This window comes from Pristis pectinata, chromosome 40 (assembly GCF_009764475.1).
Source record: "Pristis pectinata isolate sPriPec2 chromosome 40, sPriPec2.1.pri, whole genome shotgun sequence".
Lineage (NCBI taxonomy): Eukaryota > Metazoa > Chordata > Chondrichthyes > Rhinopristiformes > Pristidae > Pristis > Pristis pectinata.
Window position 1 is genome coordinate 2426330 of NC_067443.1, and position 21598 is coordinate 2447927.

The following is a 21598-nucleotide window of genomic DNA, read 5'->3' on the forward strand; positions in this document are numbered from 1 at the left end:
AGAACCACAAGACAAGAACCACAACAACAGACCAACAGGACAGACGCAGTGCAGGTGGAGAGTTCGTGTCCTTGCAGGATGAGGAGCTGTAGTCTCCTTCACCTTCTGCCCGGAGTGGCTACAGTTGTTGGGCTTCAAGATGGAAGTCAACCACTTCAGATAACCCGCCAGTCCTGTTCGTGACAGAACTGGCCAGCTCTGACGAAGTGCGGAAACCATCTTCTTGCCCCGTCTCCGCTCCCCCCTCCCCACCCTCCCTCCCTCACCTACTGGACTGCCTGGGACACCTCCCCCATCCTGTTTCCGAACCTACCCTAAGCCCCTGGGGCCATTCGGCCCATGGCTCACGTGCCGGTGAAGCAGCCACAAGAGTCAGACAGGCTGGAATTTTATTGCGAGACAAGATAAATATTCGCAGGAAATCACAGGCAGTGCAGATGCCGGAATTCGGCCCCTCCTCCCTCGCTGCTAGCCCCTGCTCAGGGCGTGGGCCGCAGGGAGGACGGAGAACAGTTCCAGGCAGCACTGCCCCATCACGCAGTCCCTCCTGACCCCCGAGGCCCGGTTCAGGACTTTGAACCTCAAGGCCCGGCGGCTCAGCTCATCCTGGGACAGTCCCTCGAAGAAGAAGTCCTCGTTGAAGACGGGTTCCCGGCTCCTCCTGACGATGGCACTCCGCTGTTTCTGGGCCTTGCCGGGCAGGAGGCAGAGAGACACGCAGCAGCCCACATCCCGGGCCTGGAAGGACGCCGGGTACAGGTCCTGGCCCGTCAACAGCCTGAGGCGAAGCCTCCCGTCCTCCGGCCTGTACTCGGCCTCCACCCTTAGCGTCCCGCCCCTGTCCAGGGCCAGCGCGGTCTCCTTGGCCGGGACGCTGAGGGGAGGCTCCGATGGACGGAACCCCCGCTGCCCGCAGGCCCGGGGGGGCAATGGGGAGCTGAAAGGCGAGGAGTCGGCCGAGGAGGCGGTGTCGCTGTCCAAGGCCCAAGGCCCATGAAGGCCCGGGTGGGCCCAAGGGCCCGGATTAACCCCCTGCGGGCCCAAGTAGGCCCCAGGCCAGGCCTCGGGGCTGTGGAAGAGGGACTCTTTCCTGCGGGTGTGGGGGCTCTTGGGCAGGTAGATGATCTCGGACGGGTTGGCGTGCAGCGGGACCAGTCCAGGCCCTGACATCGGGACCTCCTGCCCCTCCATCTCCCCCGGGCCGGGGCCTGCGCTCTCCACCTGGATGTGGTGACGGCGAGCGGCCTGGAGGGCCCCGGGCCTCCGCCCGGGGGACGCGGCCCTGCGGGGAGGGATGCAGAACTCAGGAATGTTGTCGGGTGTCAGCACGTTGAGGTGGGAGTCGGCGCTCCGGCCCCTGGATCCGGCCGACCTGCCAGGGCCGAGGATCTGCAGGAACCACATGCGGACGTCCCGGGACATGGTGAGGGTCTGGGTGTCCGGATCCTGGATCAGTCACCCTCCTCCTGGGGAGGCCTGCAAAACACCGGCGAGGAGACTGCCTCAGGTCCTGCTTCACAATGGGGCTCCCTCCTCCAAACCCCACACCCTCCCCCTAATCCCCCACCGCTCCCCTTCCCCCAACAAACCCCACACCCCTACTCCCCAAACCGCCACCCCTCCCTCCCCCTCCAAACCCCATAACCCCTACTCCCCAAACCCCCCCACCGCACCCCTTCCCCCAAACCCCACACCCCTCCCCTTCTCCCCAAACCCCCCACCCCTCCCTCCAAACCCCTACCCCCAAAACCCCCACCACACCCCTTCCCCCCAAACCCCACACCCCTCCCCTACTCCCCAAACCCCCCACCCCTCCCTCCGCCTCCAAACCCCATAACCCCTACTCACCAAACCTCCCCACCGCACCCCTTCCCCCCAAACCCCACACCCCTCCCCACCAAACCCCCCACCCCTCCCCCTCCAAACCCCACACCCCTCCCCTACTCCCCAAACCCCCCTCCCCCCTCCAAACCCCATAACCCCTACTCACCAAACCCCCCCACCGCACCCCTTCCCCCAAACCCCACACCCCTCCCCCCAAACCCCCCACCCCTCCCTCCCCCTCCAAACCCCACACCCCTCCCCTACTCCCCAAACCCCCCACCCCTCCCCCCTCCAAACACCATAACCCCTACTCACCAAACCCCCCCACTGCACCCCTTCCCCCAAACCCCACACCCCTCCCCCCAAACCCCCCACCCCTCCCTCCCCCTCCAAACCCCACACCCCTCCCTCCCCTCCAAACCCCATACCCCTCCCCTACTCCCCAAACCCCCCACCCGTCCCTCCCCCTCCAAACCCCATACCCCCTACTCCCCCAAACCTCCACCGCACCCCTTCCCCCCAAGCCCCACACCCCTCCCTCCCCCTCCAAAACCCCCCACCGTCCCTCCCCCTCCAAACCCCCAGCTGTCCCTCCCCTTCCCTCCCCCTCCAAACCCGCAACCCTCCCTCCCCCTCCCAACCCCACACCCCTCCCCCCAACCCCTACACCCTCCCTCCCCCACCCAACCCCACACCCCTCCTACCCCTGCAAACCCTCACCACTCCCTCCAAATTCCACACACCCTCCGTCCTCCTCCAAACCCCCACCTCCCCTCCCTCTAAACCCCCCACACCTCTCCCCCTCCAAACCCTCACTCCCCAAAGCCTCAGCCCTCAGCTTCTCCCCTTCCGAACTCACCACCCATCCCTCCCCCTGCTCGCCCTCCAAACACCTCCAGTCCTCCTCCCCTCCTCCAAATCTCACACCCCCTCCCCCTCTTACCTCTCCTCCCCTCCTCCCCCTCCCTCAATCCTCTCTGCCCATTCCCCCCCCTCCTTTCCTGCCTCGGTCCCTCCTCTCCCCTCGCTCCCACCGGTCTCCCCTCCTTCCTCTTCCCCACTCTCCCTCCCCCCTCTCCCTCCTCCCCCTCTCCCACTCCCTCCTCCTCTCCCCCCTCCCTCCCTCCTCCTCTCCCCCTTCCCTCCTCTCCCACTCCCCCTCTCTCCTCCTCTCCCCTTCCTCTCCCTCCTCTCCCCCTCCCTCCCCTCCCCCTCCCTCTCCCCCCTCCCTCTCCCTCCTCTCCCCCTTCCTTCTCCCTCCCCCTCCTCTCCCCCCTCCCTCTCCCTCCCCCTCTCCCTCCCCCTCCCTCCCTCCTCTCTCTCCCTCCCCCTCCTCTCCCCCCTCTCCCTCCCCCACCGCTCCTCTCCCCCTCCCTCCCTCCTCTCCCCCTCTCCCCTTCCTCCCCCTCCTCTCCCCTTCCCTCCTCTCCCACTCCCCCTCTCTCCTCCTCTCCCCTCCCTCTCCCTCCCCCTCTCCCTCCCCCTCCCTCCCTCCTCTCTCTCCCTCCCCCTCCTCTCCCCCTCCCTCTTCCTCCCCCTCTCCCTCCCTCCCCCTCCTCTCCCCCCTCTCCCTCCCTCCCCCTCCTCTCCCCCCTCTCCCTCCCTCCCCCTCCTCTCCCCCTCTCCCTCCCTCCCTCTCCCTCCTCTCCCCCTCCCTCCCTCTCCCCTCCACCCTCCTTTTCCCTCCCCCTCCTCTCCCCCCTCCCTCTCCCTCCCCCTCCTCTCCCCACTCCCCCCTCCCTCCCCCTCCTCTCCCCCTCCTCTCCCCACTCCCCCCTCCCTCCCCCTCCTCTCCCCTCCCTCCTCTCCCCCCCTCTCCCCCCCTCTCCCCCGTCTCCCCCGTCTCCCCCCCCCCCCACCGGTGCCCGGTAATTACCGAGTTAGACTCCCCCTGACCAGCGGTCGGTGTGAAGACCCGGTCCCGGTCCGTGCCCCTCCGCCGGCGGCTCCCTCCCAGCACCGGCCGCTGCGCTCGATACCCCGCCCGGCGCCGGAGCTTTGTACCGAGGGGGGAGAGAGCTGGGCGGGACTGTCCGGCCCCCAACACTCACACCCTCCACCCCTGGCCCAGCAGCGTCTGACGGGGGGGGGGGGGGGGAGAAGGGGCGAGGACGAAGCGGGACACTGGGCAGAGAGACTGGGGGGAGAGGGAAAGGAGAGAGAGAGAGAAGCAGGAAGAGATAAAGAGAGTGCAGAGAAAGAGAGAGAGAGGCAGAGAAAGAGAGAGAGAGAAAGAGAGAGAGGCAGAGAAAGAGAGAGAAAGAGAGAGAGGCAGAGAAAGAGAGAGAGAGAAAGAGAGAGAGGCAGAGAAAGAGAGAGAGAGAAAGAGAGAGAGAGACAGAGAAAGAGAGAGAGGCAGAGAAGAGAGGCAGAGAAAGAGAGAGAGAGAGAAAGAGAGAGAGAGGCAGAGAAAGAGAGAGAGAGAAAGAGAGAGGCAGAGAAAGACAGAGGCAGAGAAAGAGAGAGAGAGAAAGAGAGAAAGGCAGAGAAAGAGAGAGAGAGGCAGAGAAAGAGAGAGAGAGACAGAGGCAGAGAAAGAGAGAGAGGCAGAGAAAGAGAGAGAGAGAGAGGCAGAGAAAGAGAGAGAGAAAGAGAGAGAGGCAGAGAAAGAGAGAGAGAGAGAAAGAGAGAGAGAGGCAGAGAAAGAGAGAGAGGCAGAGAAAGAGAGAGAGAGAGAGAGAGAGACAGACGGGGGTACAGAAATCTTGGATCAATTTGGACAGTCCCTCCTGCGAATTAGGTGTGTTCTGTGAAGCCCCGTGTAAGATGTCGAGTTGTTTGAGACTTGTGTGTTGGAGGCAGTTCCTCTCACACTCCTATACACTGTGCTCTCTAGTCCTTGTTCACTGGGCACTCTCCTGTGTTATTAACTGCTCACTTAATCCTCAAGGGCAGCTCCTTTGGGACTATTCCTTTAACAATTTTCATTTGCCGGGGGGAGCAGAAGTTGTGTTAGCCCCTCAATCTCTGCTTTGCCTTTCAATAAAATCAGAGCCTTGATCAGGCTCACCAATTTTTACAGAGGCACCATAGAAAGCATCCTACCCGGGTGCGTCACGGCTCAGGACGGCGACTGCTCTGCCCGGGACCGCAAGAAACCGCAGAGAGTTATGGACACAGCCCAGCGCGTCACGGACACCAGCCTCCCCTCCGCGGACTCTGTCGACACTTCCCGCTGCCTCGGGAAAGCAGCCGACATAATCAAAGACCCCCTCCCACCCCGGACATTCTCTCTTTTCCCCTCCTCCCGTCGGGCAGAAGATACAAGAGCCTGGAAGCACGTACCACCAGGCTCAAGGACGGCTTCTATCCCGCTGTTGAACGATAAGATGGACTCTTGACCTCACGATCTACCTCGTCGTAGCCCTTGCACCTTATTGTCTGCCTGCACTGCACTTTCTCTGTAACTGTGACACTTTATTCTGCATTCTGTTCTCCTTCTGTGCTCCCTCGATGTACTGATGTACGGAATGATCTGTCTGGATGGCTCGCAGACAAAAGCTTCTCGGTACGTGTGACAATAGTAAACCAATCCCAATACCTGCCGATCTTCTTGCCAAATCCCTTGACTCTTCTGTAACTCAAAGCCGCATGAATGATTCTTTTAACAGTGAATTGCGATGGTTTATCCCCTAACGCTGTGCACTGCCCCTTTAAGATTCGTGCTGTGGGGACTGTGCCTTCAACAGCTGATCCGGTGACGATATCCTGTGTGTCGGTTCTCTGCTCGGCTCCCAAACGATTCCCAGGACCCTACTTCCCGCTGGACCCCACCCTCTGCCTCGTGGTCACACCGCGCAGTCCGTGACAACACTTGCCTGACTCGGGAACTGTGGTGGGTCAGGAGAGAGGGGACTCCCCCACCACTCCCCCCACAGTACTGACACAGCCCACCCCTCACTGTGTCCGATTCCGGGAAACTCCGGCACCTCACACACCCACACCCTCACCCCTCACCTCACCCAATGCCCCCTCACCCTTCATCTCCAACCCCTCACCAACCCCCCACCTCCAACCCCTCACCCCCAAGCCCCCTCACCTGTTCTTCACACCGCCCCCACCACCCAGTGTCCCGGGTCACTCTTTATTTCCCACCCGTGACCTCTTGACGCCATTTCCCCCCCCCCGCCAAAACCACCCACAGGACCCCCCTCCCACTACACCCTGCTGAGACCCCTCATCACTTTATACCTCCCCCCGCCTTCTCTGAGGAAGACAGTACCGACCTCTCCAATCTCTCCTCGTCAACTGCCGTTCCCACTGCAGGAACCCCTCCCACAAACCTTCTCCTGGGCCCTCTCTAAGGCTTTCACATCCTTCCCATAATGAAGCGACCACCACACTCCAGTTGAAGACCCGCCAGTGTTTTGGAAAGGGGTGAGCATCCATGGTGTACACCCCTGTTGATGGAGGCCCGTCTCCAACCCGACGATGTGAACGACAGGGTTGAGAGCTTCAAGTTCCTGGGAGTGAACATCACCAACAGCCTTTCCTGGTCCAACCGTGTGGACGCCACGGCCAAGAAAGCTCACCAGCGCCTCTACTTCCTCAGGAGGCTAAAGAAATTCAGTATGTCCCCTTTGACACTCAGCAACTTTTATCATTGCACCATAGAAAGCATCCTATCCGGATGCATCGCGGCTTGGTACGGCAACTGCTCTGCCCGGGACCGCAAGAAACCGCAGAGATTTGTGGACATAGCCCAGTGCGTCACGGACACCAGCCTCCCCTCCTTGGACTCTTGTCTTTACCTCTCACTGTCTTGGTGAAGCAGCCGGCAGAATCAAAGACCCCACCCACCCGGGTCATTCTCTCTTCCCTCCTCTTCCATCGGGTAGAAGATACAGGAGCCTGACGGCACGTACCACCAGGCTTAAGGACAGCTTCTACCCCACTGTGATAAGACTATTGAACAGTTCCCTTATACGATGAGATGGACTCTGACCTCACGATCTACCTTGTTGTGACCTTGCACCTTATTGCACTGCACTTTCTCTGTAGCTGTGACACTTTACTCTGTACTGTTATTGTTTTTACCTGTACTACCTCAATGCATTCTGTACTAACTCAATATAACTGCACTGTGTAATGAACTGACCTGTACGATCGGTGTGCAAGACAAGTTTTTCACTGGACCTCGGTACAAGTGACAATAATAAACCAATACCAATACCAGATGACCCACGCCCCCAGGTTCCTCTCCCTCTCCCACCGGCCCACCCGGGATCTATGTTCACCTTTCCCATCCCTCTCCCCCCTCCCCGGACACACCCCCACCCCATCCGGCTCCATCCGTCCAACATCTGCTCCCTCGCCTGCGCTCCCCAGCCCCTACCCCGCCCCTCCCTCTCCGCGCCCCCCCCTTCTTTACAAGCGTCCATCTCCCCTTCCGCACACTCCGGGTCTCAACTGGAACGTGGGACGCGGACGCGGAGTTCCTCAGGCGGTTTGTTTGCTGCTCCGGATTCCAGCGCCCTGGGTCTCTCGTGTCCGTGGGACTGTGCGCGCCCTGATCGTGCGCGCGCTCTCTTAGCCTGTCCTCCAGCAGATTCTGTGTTGACGCAGAGGAGATTTACCAGGATGCTGCCTGGATTAGGGAATATGCATTATATGAGGAGAGACTTAGGGCTTTACTCATTGGAGAGGAGGAGGATGAGGGGAGACATGATAGAGGTGTACAAAATATCAAGAGGAATAGATAGAGTGGACAGCCAGCACCTCTTTCCCAGGGCACCAATGCTCAATACAAGAGGGCATAGCTTTAAGGTAATGGGTGGGAAGTTCAAGGGAGATATCAGAGGGAGGTTTTTCACCCGGAGAGTGGTTGGGGCATGGAATGCGCTGCCTGGGGCTGTGGTGGAGGCTGATACGTTGGTCAAGTTCAAGAGATTGTTAGATAAGCATATGGAGAAATTTAAGATAGAGGGATATGTGGGAGGAAGGGGTTAGATAGTCTTAGGTGTGGTTTAAAGGTCGGCACAACATGGTGGGCCGAAGGGCCTGTATTGTGCTGTATTGTTCTATGGTAAACCGTCTATCTGCCCGTATCTCCCAGTCCCATGCCTCGATGCACTTGTTTCCACGAGCACCAGAACTTGTGCTTTGGGAAAATGAGATCCTCGGTGATAAAACAACTTAAGCCTCCTGCAGCGGTCACAAGGTCACAAGACAAGGGAGCAGAGGTAGGCCGTTCGGCCCATCGTGTCTGCTCCATGAGCTAAACTATTCTCCCATCTAGCCCCAATTCCCGGCCTTTTCCCCATATCCCTTGATACCCTGACTAATTAGATACCTATCAATCTCCTCCTTAAACACCCCCAATGATCGGGCCTCCACAACTGTACGTGGCAACGAATTCCATAAATCCATGACCCCCTGGCTAAAGAAATTTCCTCTCATCTCTGTTCTAAACCGGTACCCTCTAATTCTAAGACTGTGCCCTCTAGTCCTGGACTCACCCACCAAGGGAAACAGCTGAGCCACATCTACTCTGTCCAGTCCTTTCAACATTCGAAATGTTTCTAGGAGGTCCCCTCTCATTCTTCTGTACTCCGGTGAGTACAGTCCAAGAGCCCACAAACGCAGTCTTCAGAACACCGTATTGGATAGCAGTGGGGTGTGTCCTTACAAATCTGGCTGGACTTTATAAATTGTTAAATTGGTTTATTATTGTCACATGTCCAGTAAAAGTCTTGCATACTGTTCGTACAGATCAATTCATTGTACGGTGCGTTGACAAAACAATAACAGAATGCAGAATAAAGTGTTACAGTGACAGAGAAAGTGCAGTGCAGGCAGACAATAAGGTGCAAGGGCCACGACAGGGTAGATTGTGAGGTCAAGAGTCCATCTTATCGTTCAATAGTCTTATAACAGCGGGATAGAAGCCGTCCTTGAGCCTGGTGGTACGTGCTTTCAGGCTCTTGTATCTCCTGCCCGATGGGAGGGGGGAGAAGAGAGAATTCTTACAGTACTTTGTCATTACTTTGCCTCCATAAAACAGAAAAAATGATGACAGTGTATCTAAGGGAAGGAAAACCATCACACTAGAAGTTAAAATGGATATAACTGTTTCTCGCTTGCAACACAAGTACGTCCAGGCTTACGTTTCCAATATAATCCACTCACATCCACGTTGAACACGATAAACCTCCTCCCTTCCTACCTGACCCTGGACAGTGCCCGGTCTTTAGTTATGTAAATTAACCCTTGTTTCAATTCTGTTAAACAGCCCTCTGCTTGCAAAATATTCTTCGCTTCATTACCCGGCTTTTTCTACACGTCTTTGAACCGGCTCTTTGCTCTTTCTTTGAATAATCATCAGGCTAATGGGTGTTCGGCATGGATTTTGATCTGCAAATTACCGGCAGTTTTTCCAGCTCAATTATTGAAACACTTCGCTGCTTTGTAATGAGGGTCGGCTGCGTCGTGGTCTCTCCTGTAACCTGCTCGAGAACACGGACTTTCTCCTTTACCACTGAACAACCGAAACCCAATGTTTTGCCAAGTTCTGCTGGTGCTTTTCCTTTCCTGATTGGGAATTGTCACATGTACCGAGACACAGTGTTTGCGAGCCATCCAGAAAGATAATTCCGTACGTAAGTACATCGAGGGAGTATAAGAGGAAAACAGAATGCGGAATATAGTGTTACAGTTACAGAGAAAGTGCAGTGCAGGCAGACAATAAGGTGCAAGGGCCACGATGAGGTAGATTGATCAGATAAGATTTCTTCATTAGTCACAGTGAAGTGCATCTTTTTGCGTCGAGTGCTCTGGGGGCAGCCCGCAAGTGTTGCCATGCTTCCGGTGCCAACATAGCACGCCCACAACTTCCTAACCTGTACGTCTTTGGAACGTGGGAGGAAACCGGAGCGCCCGGAGGAAACCCACGCAGACACGGGGAGAATGCGCAAACTCCTTACAGACGGCGGCCGAAGTTGAACCCGGGTTGCTATCGCTGTAATAGCGTTATGCTAACCGCTACACTACCGTGCCTACGATAAAGATTGAGACATCTTTATTGTGTGAGAGGTCCGTTCAAGAGTCTGATAACAGTGGGATAGAAGCTGTCCTTGAGCCTGGTGGTACGTGCCCTCAGGCTTTTGTATCTTCTGCCCAATGGGAGTGGGGAGAAGAGAGAATGTCTGGGGTGGGTGGGGTCTTTGATTATGTCGGCTGCTTTCCCGAGGCAGCGGGAAGTGTAGACAGAGTCCGTGGAGGGGAGGCTGGTTTCCGTGATGCGCTGGGCTGTGTCCACAACTCTCTGCGGTTTCTTGTGGTCCCGGGCAGAGCAGTTGCCGTCCCAAGCCGGGATGCACCCGGATAGGATGCTTTCTGTGGTGCATCTGTAAAAATTGGTGAGGGTCATCAAACAACCAAAACCCAACGCTTTACCAATTTTTGATGGCACTTGTCCCTTAACCGAGAGAGATTGACCCCGTTGAGTCAGAGTCACACAGCACGGAAACAGGCCCAACTGGTCCGTGCCGACCAAGGTTCCCATCCAAGCCAGTCCTATTTGCCGGTGTTTGGCCCCTAACTCTCTAAACCTTTCCCATCCGTGTACCTGTCCAAGTGTCTTTTAAATGCTGTTAATGTACGATAAAGACGGACTCTTGACCTCTCAATCTACCTCGTCGTGGCCCTTGCACCTTATTGTCTGCCTGCACTGCACTTTCTCTGTAACTGTAACACTTTATTCTGCATTCTGTTATTGTTTTCCCTTGTACTACCTCAATGTACCGTTGCAATGAAATGATCTGTATGGATGGCATGCAAAACAAAGTTTTTCACTGGACCTCGGTACATGTGACAATAATAAACCAATTTATCAATTGTCCACCTCTACCACTTCCTCTGGCAGCTCGTTCCATACACGGACCACCCTCTGGGTGAAGAAGTTGCCCTTCAGGTCCCCTTTAAATCTCTCCCCTCTCACCTTAAACCTTTAGTTTTAGACTTCCCTCCCCTGGGGGAAAAGACGGTGACCGTCCACCTAACCTACACCCCTCATGACTTTATAAACCTCCACGAGGTCACCCCTCAGCCCCCTTCGCTCCAGGGAAAACAGTCCCGGCCCATCCAGCCTCTCCTTATAATTCCAGCCCTCCAGTCCCGGGAACGTCCCCGTGAATCTTTCCTGCCCCCTCTCCAGCTCAGTGACGTCCTTCCTATAGCTGCGCGACCAGAACTGCACGGAGTACTCCAAGTGCGGTCTCACTGACGTCCTGCAGAGAGGAGAGTATCGACAAGTTACCACAGCAGGCTGATTGGGCAGGTGTGTGGCGGATGAAGTTTAAGTAAGGTTTCGGTATTCCTATGTAATCCAGTCGCATCCACATGGAGCTGTTGTTAATTTTGGGAGGTCAAACCAGGACTTCCACAGTGAACAATCGGGCACTGGGGAGTGTTGTAGAACAGGGAGACCGGGGGGGGGGGGGGGGGTGGTAACAGGTACATGGTTCCCTGAAAGTGGAGACACCAGTAGACAGGGTGGTGAGACATTTGGCACGCTGGCCTTCATCGGTCACAGCATTGAGTACAAGACACAGGAGATGCTGAAATCCGGAGCAATGCACACAAAATGCCAGAGGAACTCAGCAGGCCGAAACGTCGACTGTTGATTTCCCTCCACAGATGCTGCCTGACCCGCTGAGTTCCTCCAGCACTTTGTGTGTGTTGCATTGAGTACAAGAGTTGGGACGTCCCGTTACAGCTGTACAAGACGTCGGTGTGGCCACACTCGGGAGTACTGCGTGCAGTTCTGGTCGCCCAGGACATCATTGAGCTGGAGAGGGGGCAGGAAAGATTCATGGGGACGTTACTGGGGACTGGAGGGCTCGAATTATAAGGAGAGGCTGGACAGGCCGGGACTGTTTTCCCTGGAGCGACGGAGACTGAGGGGTGACCTTATGGAGGTTTATAAAGTCACGACGGGCACAGATAAGGTGGACGATCGCAGTCTGTTTTCCCCAGGGTTGGGGAATCGAGAACTAGCGGTCGCAGGTTTAAGGTGAGAGGGGAGAGATTTAAAGGGGACCTGAGGGGCACCTTTCTCACCCAGAGGGTGGTCCGTATGTGGAACGAGCTGCCAGAGGGAGTGGGTGAGGCAGGTACATTAACAACACTTGGACAGGTGCACGGATGGGAGGGAGACAGGCCAAACGCGGGCAAATGGGACTACCTTGGGTGGGCACCTTGGTCGGCACGGACCGGTTGGGCCGGAGGGCCTGTTTCTGTGCCGTGAGTCATTGGGAGGAACTGTTCTGAATGGGGTCCTCCAGAACAGGGGCAGCATCTGTGGGGAGAGGGTGGGGGTGGGGTGGAATTAGAGTCGCAGAGTCACACAGCAGGGAAACTTCTCTCCCTCGCACCCCTTCCCCTCATCATCATCTCCACCTCCTCGGGAACAGGCCCTTTGGCCCAACCGGTCCGTGCCGACCCAGATTCCCATCTAAGCCGGTCCCACGTGCCCACGTTTGGCCCGTATCCCTCTAAACCTCTCTCATCCGTGTACCTGTCCGAGTGTCTTTTAGATGTTAACGTACCTGCCTCACCCACTCCCTCTGGCAGCTCGTCCCACACACGGACCACCCTCTGGGTGAAGAAGTTGCCCCTCAGGTTCCTATTAAATGTCTCCCCCTCTCACTTTAAACCTGTGCCCTTTAGTTCGAGGAACTGTCAACATTTCGGGTGGAGACCCTGCCTCGGGACTGAGAGTGGGGAGGGGAGGGGGAAGGGGCGAGACAGGGGCCCGAGGTGATTGGTGGACTGGGAAGGGGTGAAAGGTTGTGCTGGGTAGGGGAGGGGTGCAGTTAAGAGACGGGGCGGGCGGGTGGTCGATGGAGGCAGAAACAAAGTGGGGGGGGGTAGATGGAGCGATGTGGGAGGGGAGGGTTGAGGATGGAGGCGGCTGCTGGGGAAAGGAACATAAAGGCCCCCCCCCCCCAAATGCTGGACTCTGGTAAGTACAGGAGGTGAGAGTGGGGACCATCGGGGGAAAGGTGTTTGGCACGTGGCACCAGGACCAGACAGGGGAGGGGGGATCCAGTGGGTGTGCATTGGGTTCATGGCACCAGGAGGGGGACGGGGACAAATATGGGTGAAGGGGGGCTGGAGGTGGTCACAGAGATGGGGAGGGGTGTAGGAGCCAGAGAGGGTCACAGAGACAGGGAGGGTATGGGGGCTGGAGGGGGTCGTAGAGATAGGGAGGGGTGTGGGACTAGAGGGGGTCACAGAGATGTGGAGGGGTGTAGGGGCCGGAGGGGGTCAGAGGCGGGGAGGGGTGTAGGGGCCGGAGGGGGTCACAGAGACGTGGAGGGGTGTAGGGGCCGGAGGGGGTCACAGAGGCGGGGAGGGGTGTAGGTTCCACGTCAGGACGCTCCTGTAACCTACACCCCGGACACGGATGGTGAGACACGGCCTGGTTACACGATCTCCCTGAAACCTGATCCCTCCCGGCTCCTGCGCACTCGAGGGGACCCTCCTCCCTGTGCCCAGGCAACAACAGCTCAATGCCCATCACCTGCACCCACCGGGGCGAGGGGGCAGGTCAGTGCCAGGGACCAGCGGGGAGGGTAGGAGAGGGCACAGGACAGAGAGCCAGGACTGTGAAGCCCGGATCTCCCCTGGGAGTACACACTGACCTTGAAGCGTGATTGAGCCGGGCTCAGAAGGTTCCAGCAGTGGTTTTGACGCTTGCATTTGGATCCGGTGACTCCAGCGAGGTGAGCGAGGGGTTAAACAGACCCTGCCACTGCGCAGCCCGTACGTGGGAGCGCGGAGCAGTTGGTGCGCCGGGTCCGGTCTGGTGCTGGGACTTCTTGTGTTGCTTCATGTCCTTCGACGCCCCCTCCCCTCCCCCCGTCGCTGTGACCCCCTCCCTCCCCTACACACCTCCCCATCTCTGTGACCCCTCCCTCCTCTACACCCCTCCCCATCTTCGTGACCCCCTCCCCAGCTCCTACACCCCTCCCCGTCTCTGTGACCCCCTCCCTCCCCTACACCCCTCCCCGTCTCTGAGACCCCCTCCCTCCCCTACACCCTTCCCCATCTCTGTGACCCCTCCCTCCTCTACACCCCTCCCCATCTTCGTGACCCCCTCCCCAGCTCCTACACCCCTCCCCGTGACCCCCTCCCTCCCCTACACCCCTCCCCGTCTCTGTGACCCCCTCCCCTACACTCCTCCCCATCTCTGACCCCCTCCCTCCCCTACACCCTTCCCCATCTCTGTGACCCCTCCCTCCTCTACACCCCTCCCCATCTTCGTGACCCCCTCCCCAGCTCCTACACCCCTCCCCGTGACCCCCTCCCTCCCCTACACCCCTCCCCGTCTCTGTGACCCCCTCCCCTACACCCCTCCCCATCTCTGACCCCCTCCCTCCCCTACACCCCTCCCCGTCTCTGACCCCCTCCCTCCCCTACACCCCTCCCCGTCTCTGATCCTCTCCCTCCCCTACACCCCTCTGACCCCCTCTACACCCTCCCCGTCTCTGTGACCCCCTCCCTCCCCTACACCCCTCTTTCTGACCCCCTCCCTCCCCTACATCCCTCCCCGTCTCTGTGACCCCCTCTGGCCCCTACACCCCTCCCCGTCTTCATGACCCCCTCCGGCCCCGGCACCCCTCTGCGTCTCTGTGACCCCCTTCACGCTGACATGGAGATGGATCGCTCCGGTCTCCAGTGCAGCCAAGCGTCAATGAAGTGTGTGCTTGTGTGTGTGTGTGTGTGTGTGTGTGTGTGTGTGTGTGTGTGTGTGTGTGTGTAGGTTTAAGGTGAGAGGGGGAAGATGTAAAGGGGACCTGAGGGGCAACTTCTTCACCCAGAGGGTGGTCCGTATGTGGAACGAGCTGCCAGAGGGAGTGGGTGAGGCAGGTACATTAACAACATTTAAAAGACATTTGGACAGGTGCACGGATGGGAAAGGTTTAGAGGGATACAGGCCAAATGCGGGCAAATGGGACTGGCTAGGATGGACGCGTTGGGCCGAAGGGCCTGTTTCTGTTGGCTGACCTGGTGTCCTTTCTCCCGCAGGTGGTGCCGGGGAGGGGGGAACAGAAGGAGAGGTGGGGGATGCGCGTGGTGCAGGGCCTCCTGAGCGGCTACATCGACCTGGACGAGGGATTGGCCCTCGCCTTCATCGTCCTGCTCTGTCTGCTGCTCCTGGCCATGATCGTACGCTGCGCCCGGATGGTTGTCGACCCCTACAGCGCCGTCCCCACCTCCACCTGGCAGGAGGAGCAGATCAGCAACTGACCGGTCGCTGGGGGTGGGGGTGGAGGGGGCCGATTCCCAAGCCTCCGGCCCGTACCTCTCCCCTCCCTCTCCCCCCCGCGTCTGACAGGGGCGGGAGCAGCGGGCGGGAGCATCTCCCGGCGGCTTACAACGTGCCCGCTGGCCGCCTGTAAACTCCTCTCCCTCGCACCCCTTCCCCTCACCATCGGCTCCACCTCCTCGGGAACAGGCCCCCTCGGATTCCTGTCCAAGTCAGTCCCATTCGCCCGCATTTGGTCCATATCCCGCGGAACCTTTCCCTATCCGTGGACCCGTCCGAGTGTTGTTAATGTACCTGTCTCAACCACTTCCTCGTTCCCTATACGGACCACCCTCTGGGTGAAGAAATTGCCCCTCATGTCCCCTTTAAATCTCTTTCCCCTCTTGCCTTAAACTTGCGCCCTCTAGTTTTAGGCTCCCCTCCCCTGGGGGAAAAGACTGCGACCGTCCACCTTATCCACGCCCCTCACGATTTTATAAACCTCCATAAGGTCAGCCTCCTTTGCTCCAGGGTAAACAGTCCTGGCCTGTCCAGTCTCTCCTTATAACTCGAGCCCTCCAGTCCCAGGAACATAGAACATTGTGGCCATTCGGCCCACAATGTTGTGCCGACATTTTATCCTGCTCTAAGATCTATCTAACCCTTCCCTCCCACATAGCCCCCCATTTCTCTATCATTCATGTGTCTAAGAGTCTCTTAAACATCCCTAATGTATCTGCCCCCACAACCTCTGCCGGCAGTGTGTTCCACACACCCACCACTCTCTGTGTAAAAAACTTACCCCCTGACACCCCCCTTATACCTTCCTCCAATCACCTTCAAATTATGCCCCCTCGTGTTAGCCACTGTTGCCCTGGGAAAAAGTCTCTGACTGTCCACTCGATCTATGCCTCTTGTACACCTCTATCAAGTCACCTTCTCGCCAAAGAGAAAAGCCCGAGCTCGCTCAACCTATCCTCATAAGACGTGCTCTCCAATCCAGGCAGCATCCTGGTAAATCTCCTCTGCACCCTCTCTAAAGCTCCCACATCCTTCCTATAATGAGGCGACCAGAACTGAACACAATACTCCAAGTGCGGTCTGACCAGAGTTCTATAGAGCTGCAACATCACCTCACGGCTCTTGAACTCAGTACCCCGACTAATGAACATCCCCGTGAAACCCCGTCCACCTCCTCTCGCTGGGTTGTGGGGTCAGAACCGCACGCAGTACTCCAAGTGCTGTCTCGCCAAAGCCAACTGTAACGTGACGTCCCAACTCCTGTCTGCGATGCCTGGGTCCCAAGCTCCGGAATATATATCTTCCGGACACTTCCCTGGCTCCCTGCGCCCCTGTCCGACAAAGAAGCCCACCTTCCCGCCCCCCCAGCCCCTGACTCCCGGTAACCTTTCACTCCCCCACCTCGCTGATCGAGAATTGACCTCCCTCTGCCTCAAAAACGTCCGAAGACTCTGCCTCAAAAACGTCCAAAGATTCTGCCTCAGAAACGTCCGAAGATTCTGCTTCAGAAACGTCCGAAGATTCTGCCTCAGAAACGTCTGAAGACTCTGCCTCAGAAACGTCCGAAGATTCTGCCTCCACCTCCCTTTGAGGGAGAGAGTTCCTCATGAGAATAAACGTCGCCTCCTCTCCCTCTTAAAGGAACCACACCCCATTATTTTCAAACAGATGCTCCCTCAGGAAGGAACACCCACCCCCTCAGAATCTTCTACGTCCCCTCTTACTCTTTGAAAACACGTATTAAAGTTCTGTATTTTTAAGTAAAATGTGTACGTCAACCAGATGCGCGTCAAGATTTAATTGGATGGTGACTTTTTGGTGATGTATTCATTTTCTCGGGATCCTTGTAAGACCAGCATTTACCGCGTGTCCCTCAGTGCCCCTCTCCACCAGCCCCCCCCGAACCGCTGCGGTCCGTGTGGAGGGAGGGGAGGCGCTCCTGCGTTGCTGTCGGGGGAGGGAGTTCCGGGATTTAGACCCGGCGACGGTGAAGGAACGGCCGATATATTCCCAATTCCTGGCACTTGCCAGCGTCTGGTCTGGGCCTTGCTTGGCAGATCTGAGATTTCTAAGAAGCTGGCATTTCCAAAGCAAAATGTCCGGTAACTGGAATGTGGATGTTAAAAGGAGAACTTTAATTAATTTATAACTTTAAAAATTCTTTTCCTTTATTTTCAATGCTTTTAATTTTGCCTTTCAGTTCATAATTTAAAAATTAAATAGCTTAATTTTTAATGAATGTCAGAAACATTCAACATTTCTCCACTTCTTTGACAGTTGGCTAAGCTTGTGGCTTTTTCTTTGGGGGTTTAGTGGGAGGGCTTGTGTGCACCCCCCCCTAATTATCTCTTTCCGACACCGACACGAAGGGGTGTATCAGCGCTCTCCAATCACCCCTTGAGAAAGTGGGAGGGGCTCCCTACATTTATACAGAGATTGGATGTGGGAAATGCTCCCTCATCGCCGCCCCTCCCTCAGCGCTCCCTCCTGAGCATCCCCCCCCATGGCGCTCCCTCCTCACCGCCCCTCCCGCGGCGCTCTGTCCTCACCGCCCCTCCTACAGCGCGATGCTCCCTCCTCGTCCCTTCCACGGTGCTCCTGCCTGACCGCCCCTCCCGCGGTTCTCCCTCCTCACCGCCCCTCCTACAGCGCGATGCTCCCTCCTCAGCGCCCTTCCCGAGCGGCACTCCCTCCTCGCTGCCCCTCCCTCACTGCTCCCTCCTCGCCGCCCCCTCCCACTGCACTCTCTCCGGGAGCCCAGCCTGAATTATAGCCGTCTGATAGTTTCCGCAGTGGGACTCGAACTCCCGAGCTACGGCCTCGAGGCCCGAGCACTGACCCCGCTGAGCCACCAGCCAACGCCGGCCGGAGAGCGAGGGTCAGCGATGTGCTGGCTGCTCGTTCTGTGGGACACCGGGTGTCAGTCCTGGGGTGTCGGCTTTGACTTGGAGCCCGTCCACTGCAGTACTGCAGCCCGCCACCAGAGGACCTCACCGCCCCCACTGTGAAGCTGGTCTGCAGGATGGCGCAACACTGACATCTGGTGCCTGCCCCTCGTCACTGCGCAGGGTCCTCCAACCAGTCAACCCCGGACCATTTGTCCCATCTAGCCCATGCTAGCCCCACCCCCCACCCAGCAATCCCTTCTCCTTCCTCAGAGCCCCCGCAGAACTAATCTCCCTCATGAAACGCGATCGCAGGTGCTGTAAACCTGAGATAAAGACAGAAAGTGCTGGAAATACTCAGTGGGTCAGGCAGCGCCCGTGGAGAAAGGAGAGGTGAATGTTTCCGACAAAGGATCTGGGATCTGGAGAGTTAACTGTGTTAACTGCCTCCCTATTGGTTGCCCACAGTGAGAGGATTCCTCCTGGCATTTCCGTTTTAGTTTGAGCCCAGAGCTTGCAACCTGTTCCGACATAAAGATTTAGGAAAGGGCGCTTTGGTTATTAAAGCGATCTTATTAACGGGAACTGACCCCGCACACAGCTCCAGAGACTCGGGTTCAATCCCGACCTCCGGCGCTGTGTGTGTGTGTGTGTGTGTGTGTGTGTGTGTGGAGTTTGCACGCTCTCCCTGTGACCGCGTGGGCTCCCCCCCCCCCCAAGGGCTCCGGTTCCCTCCCGCGTCCCGACGACGTGCGGGGGTCGGTGGGTTAATCGGCCGCTGTGAACCGCCTCCTTAGGGCGATGGTGAGGTGTAGAACCTCGGGGGTGGGGGTGCGTTTGATGGGAATCTGGGGACAATGAAATGGGGGGTCGGTGTAAAATGGTCGGCACGGACTGAGTGGGACTGTTTCCATGGTGGATGACTCCATGACTCTTGTTTATTTATGATAAAATACACTGGGTGTCTTAGACAGAAACTGCTCCCAGACTGAAATGCCTCAAACACCGAACCCTTGGAGTACATCCCTCCCACACCCTATTCCACATCCCGCTCACACACTGACCTGTCTGTCCACGGCCTCCTCTACGGCCACGTTGACGCCAGGCGCAGGTTGGAGGAACAAGACCTCAAATTCCGCCCTGGGAGTCTCCAACCTGACAGCCTCAGCATCGATTCCTCTAACTTCTGGTAACCCTACCCCTTCTTTTTCATCCGTTCGTGCCCCCCCCCCCGACAACTCCTTTGTCTTCCCTTATTCCCGTGGCTCCCTTCCCCTGCCTTGATGACCTGCCCACCTCCTCTCCTCCCCTCCCCCATCCTTTATTCTATGGTCGGTTTGTCCCCTTTGACTCTCACCAACTTTTACCGATGCACCACAGAAAGCATCCTATCCGGATGCATCATGGCTTGGTACGGCAACTGCTCTGCCCAGGACCGCAAGAAACCGCAGAGAGTTGTGGACGCAGCCCAGCGTGTCATAGAAACCAGCCTCCCCTCCGTGGACTCTGTCTTTACCTCTCGCTGTCTTGGTGAAGCAGCCAGCATAATCAAAGACCCCACCCACCCGGGTCATTCTCTCTTCTCCCCTCTCCCATCAGGCAGAAGATACCGGAGCCTGATGGCACGTACCACCACGCTCAAGGACAGCTTCTACCCCACTGTGATAAGACTATTGAATGGTTCCCTTATACAATGAGATGGACTCTGACCTCACGATCTACCTTGTTGTGACCTTGTACCTTATTGCGCTGCACTTTCTCTGTAGCTGTGACACTTTACTCTGTACTGTTATTGTTTTTACCTGTACTACCTCAATGCACCCTGTACTAACTCAGTGTAACTGCACTGTGTAATGAATTGACCTGTACGATCAGTTTGCAGGACAAGTTTTTCACTGGACCTCGGTACAAGTGACAATAATAAACCAAAACCAGTATCAATACTGGATTCCTCCTCCTTCAACCCTTTTCCTCTTCTACCTATCACCTCTCAGCTTATTACATATTCTCCCCCTCCCTCCCCCCCACCTCACCGGACTCACCTATCCCCTGCCTGAGTGTGCTCCTCCCCCTCCCTTCCAGCCTTCTTATTCTGCCCTCTTCCTTTCCGGTCCTGATGAAGGGTCTCGGTCCGAAACGCCGGCTGTTTATTTCCCTCCACGGATGCTGCCCGACCTGCTCCAGATTCCAGCGTCCGCTGGATGTGTCACACCCTGGATCTCCCTCCTAATGTAAAGCCAGTGAAATCCTCCTGGTGGGACCTCCCCTGGGGCGGTCCCTCCAGATCGAACCTGCTCGGCCATCGAGAGGACACAGGGCAAAGATCCTCGAGCAAACTGCCCCCGGTAATAGCTCACTGCCGTTCCGCACCGGGTGCCCGCCGAGGTCAGGAGCATGGGTATTGGTATTGGTTTATTATTGTCACTTGTACCGAGGTCCAGCAAAAAACTTGTCTTACAAACCAATCATACAGGTCAATTCATTACACAGTGCAGTTACATTGAGTTAGTACAGAGTGCACTGAGGTAGTACAGGTAAAAACAATAACAGTACAGAGTAAAGTGTCACAGCTACAGAGAAAGTGCAGTGCAATAAGGTGCAAGGTCACAACAAGGTAGATCGTGAGGTCAGAGTCCATCTCATCGTATAAGGGAACCGTTCAATCGTCTTATCACCATGGGGTAGAAGCTGTCCTTGATCCTGGTTGTACGTGCCCTCAGGCTCCTGTATCTTCTACCTGATGGGAGAGGGGAGAAGAGAGAATGTCCCGGGTGGGTGGGGTCTTTGATTATGCTGGCTGCTTCGCCAAGGCAGCGAGAGGTAAAGACAGAGTCCAAGGAGGGGAGGCTGGTTTTCGTGACACACTGGGCTGTGTCCACAACTCTGTGCAGTTTCTTGTGGTCCTGGGCAGAGCAGTTGCCATACCAAACCGTGATACATCCAGATAGGATGCTTTCAACGGTGCATCAATAAAAGTTGGAGAGAGTCAAAGGAGACAAACCGAATTGCTTTAGCCTCCTGAGGAAGTAGAGGTGAGCTTTCTTGGCCATGGCGTCTACGTGATTTGACCAGGACAGGCTGTTGGTGATGTTCACTCCCAGGAACTTGAGGCTCTCAACCCTCTTGACCTCATCACTTTTGATGTAGACGGGTGCATGTACACTGCCCCCTTTCCTGAAGTCAGTGATCAGCTCTGTTGTTTTGTTGACATCGAGGGAAAGGTTGTTGTTATGACACCATGCCACTAAGCTCTCTACCTCCTTCCTGTACTCTGAAGGGCTGAACTTTGAGGAGCAGCCCCCTTCAGATACTCGGGACAGGGGGCTGCAACGAGGAACAAGGCCGCAGGAGAGGCAGGTGGCTGGGGAGCCCGTGGTCCGTGGTGTCTGGAGGTCAGACGGGGGCGAGGAAGTGAGGGGTGTGCATTGACGCCCCCCCCAGAACGAGGGACAGGAGCAGGATTTGACCATCTGGTCTGTCGAGCCTGCTCCGTCATTGAATAAGATCACGGCTGATCTGGCAGTGGACTCAGCTCCTCCTACCTGCCTTTTCCCCATAACCCTTAATTCCCCTTCTAGGCAAAAATCTAACTGTCTTAAATATATTTTGTGAGGTA

The 21598-nt window shown here is 57.0% G+C and overlaps 1 protein-coding gene across 2 annotated transcripts; it reads right to left on the minus strand.

The window, feature by feature from the left end:
* Positions 1–372: 372 nt before the first annotated feature.
* Positions 373–5454, minus strand: LOC127587517 (C2 calcium-dependent domain-containing protein 4C-like). 2 transcript variants are annotated; one of them, XM_052045909.1, is made up of 2 exons: positions 5366–5454; positions 373–1476 (listed from the first exon to the last, which is right to left on the minus strand). In XM_052045909.1, the coding sequence occupies exon 2, from the start codon at positions 1420–1422 to the stop codon at positions 469–471; it is 954 nt and encodes a 317-aa protein (XP_051901869.1). In that variant the 5' UTR covers positions 1423–1476; positions 5366–5454; the 3' UTR covers positions 373–468. The 2 variants fall into 2 exon arrangements, with proteins under 2 accessions (XP_051901869.1, XP_051901868.1); XM_052045908.1 differs by lacking the exon at positions 5366–5454 and adding an exon at positions 3701–4080.
* Between the last annotated feature and the right edge of the window lie 16144 nt (positions 5455–21598).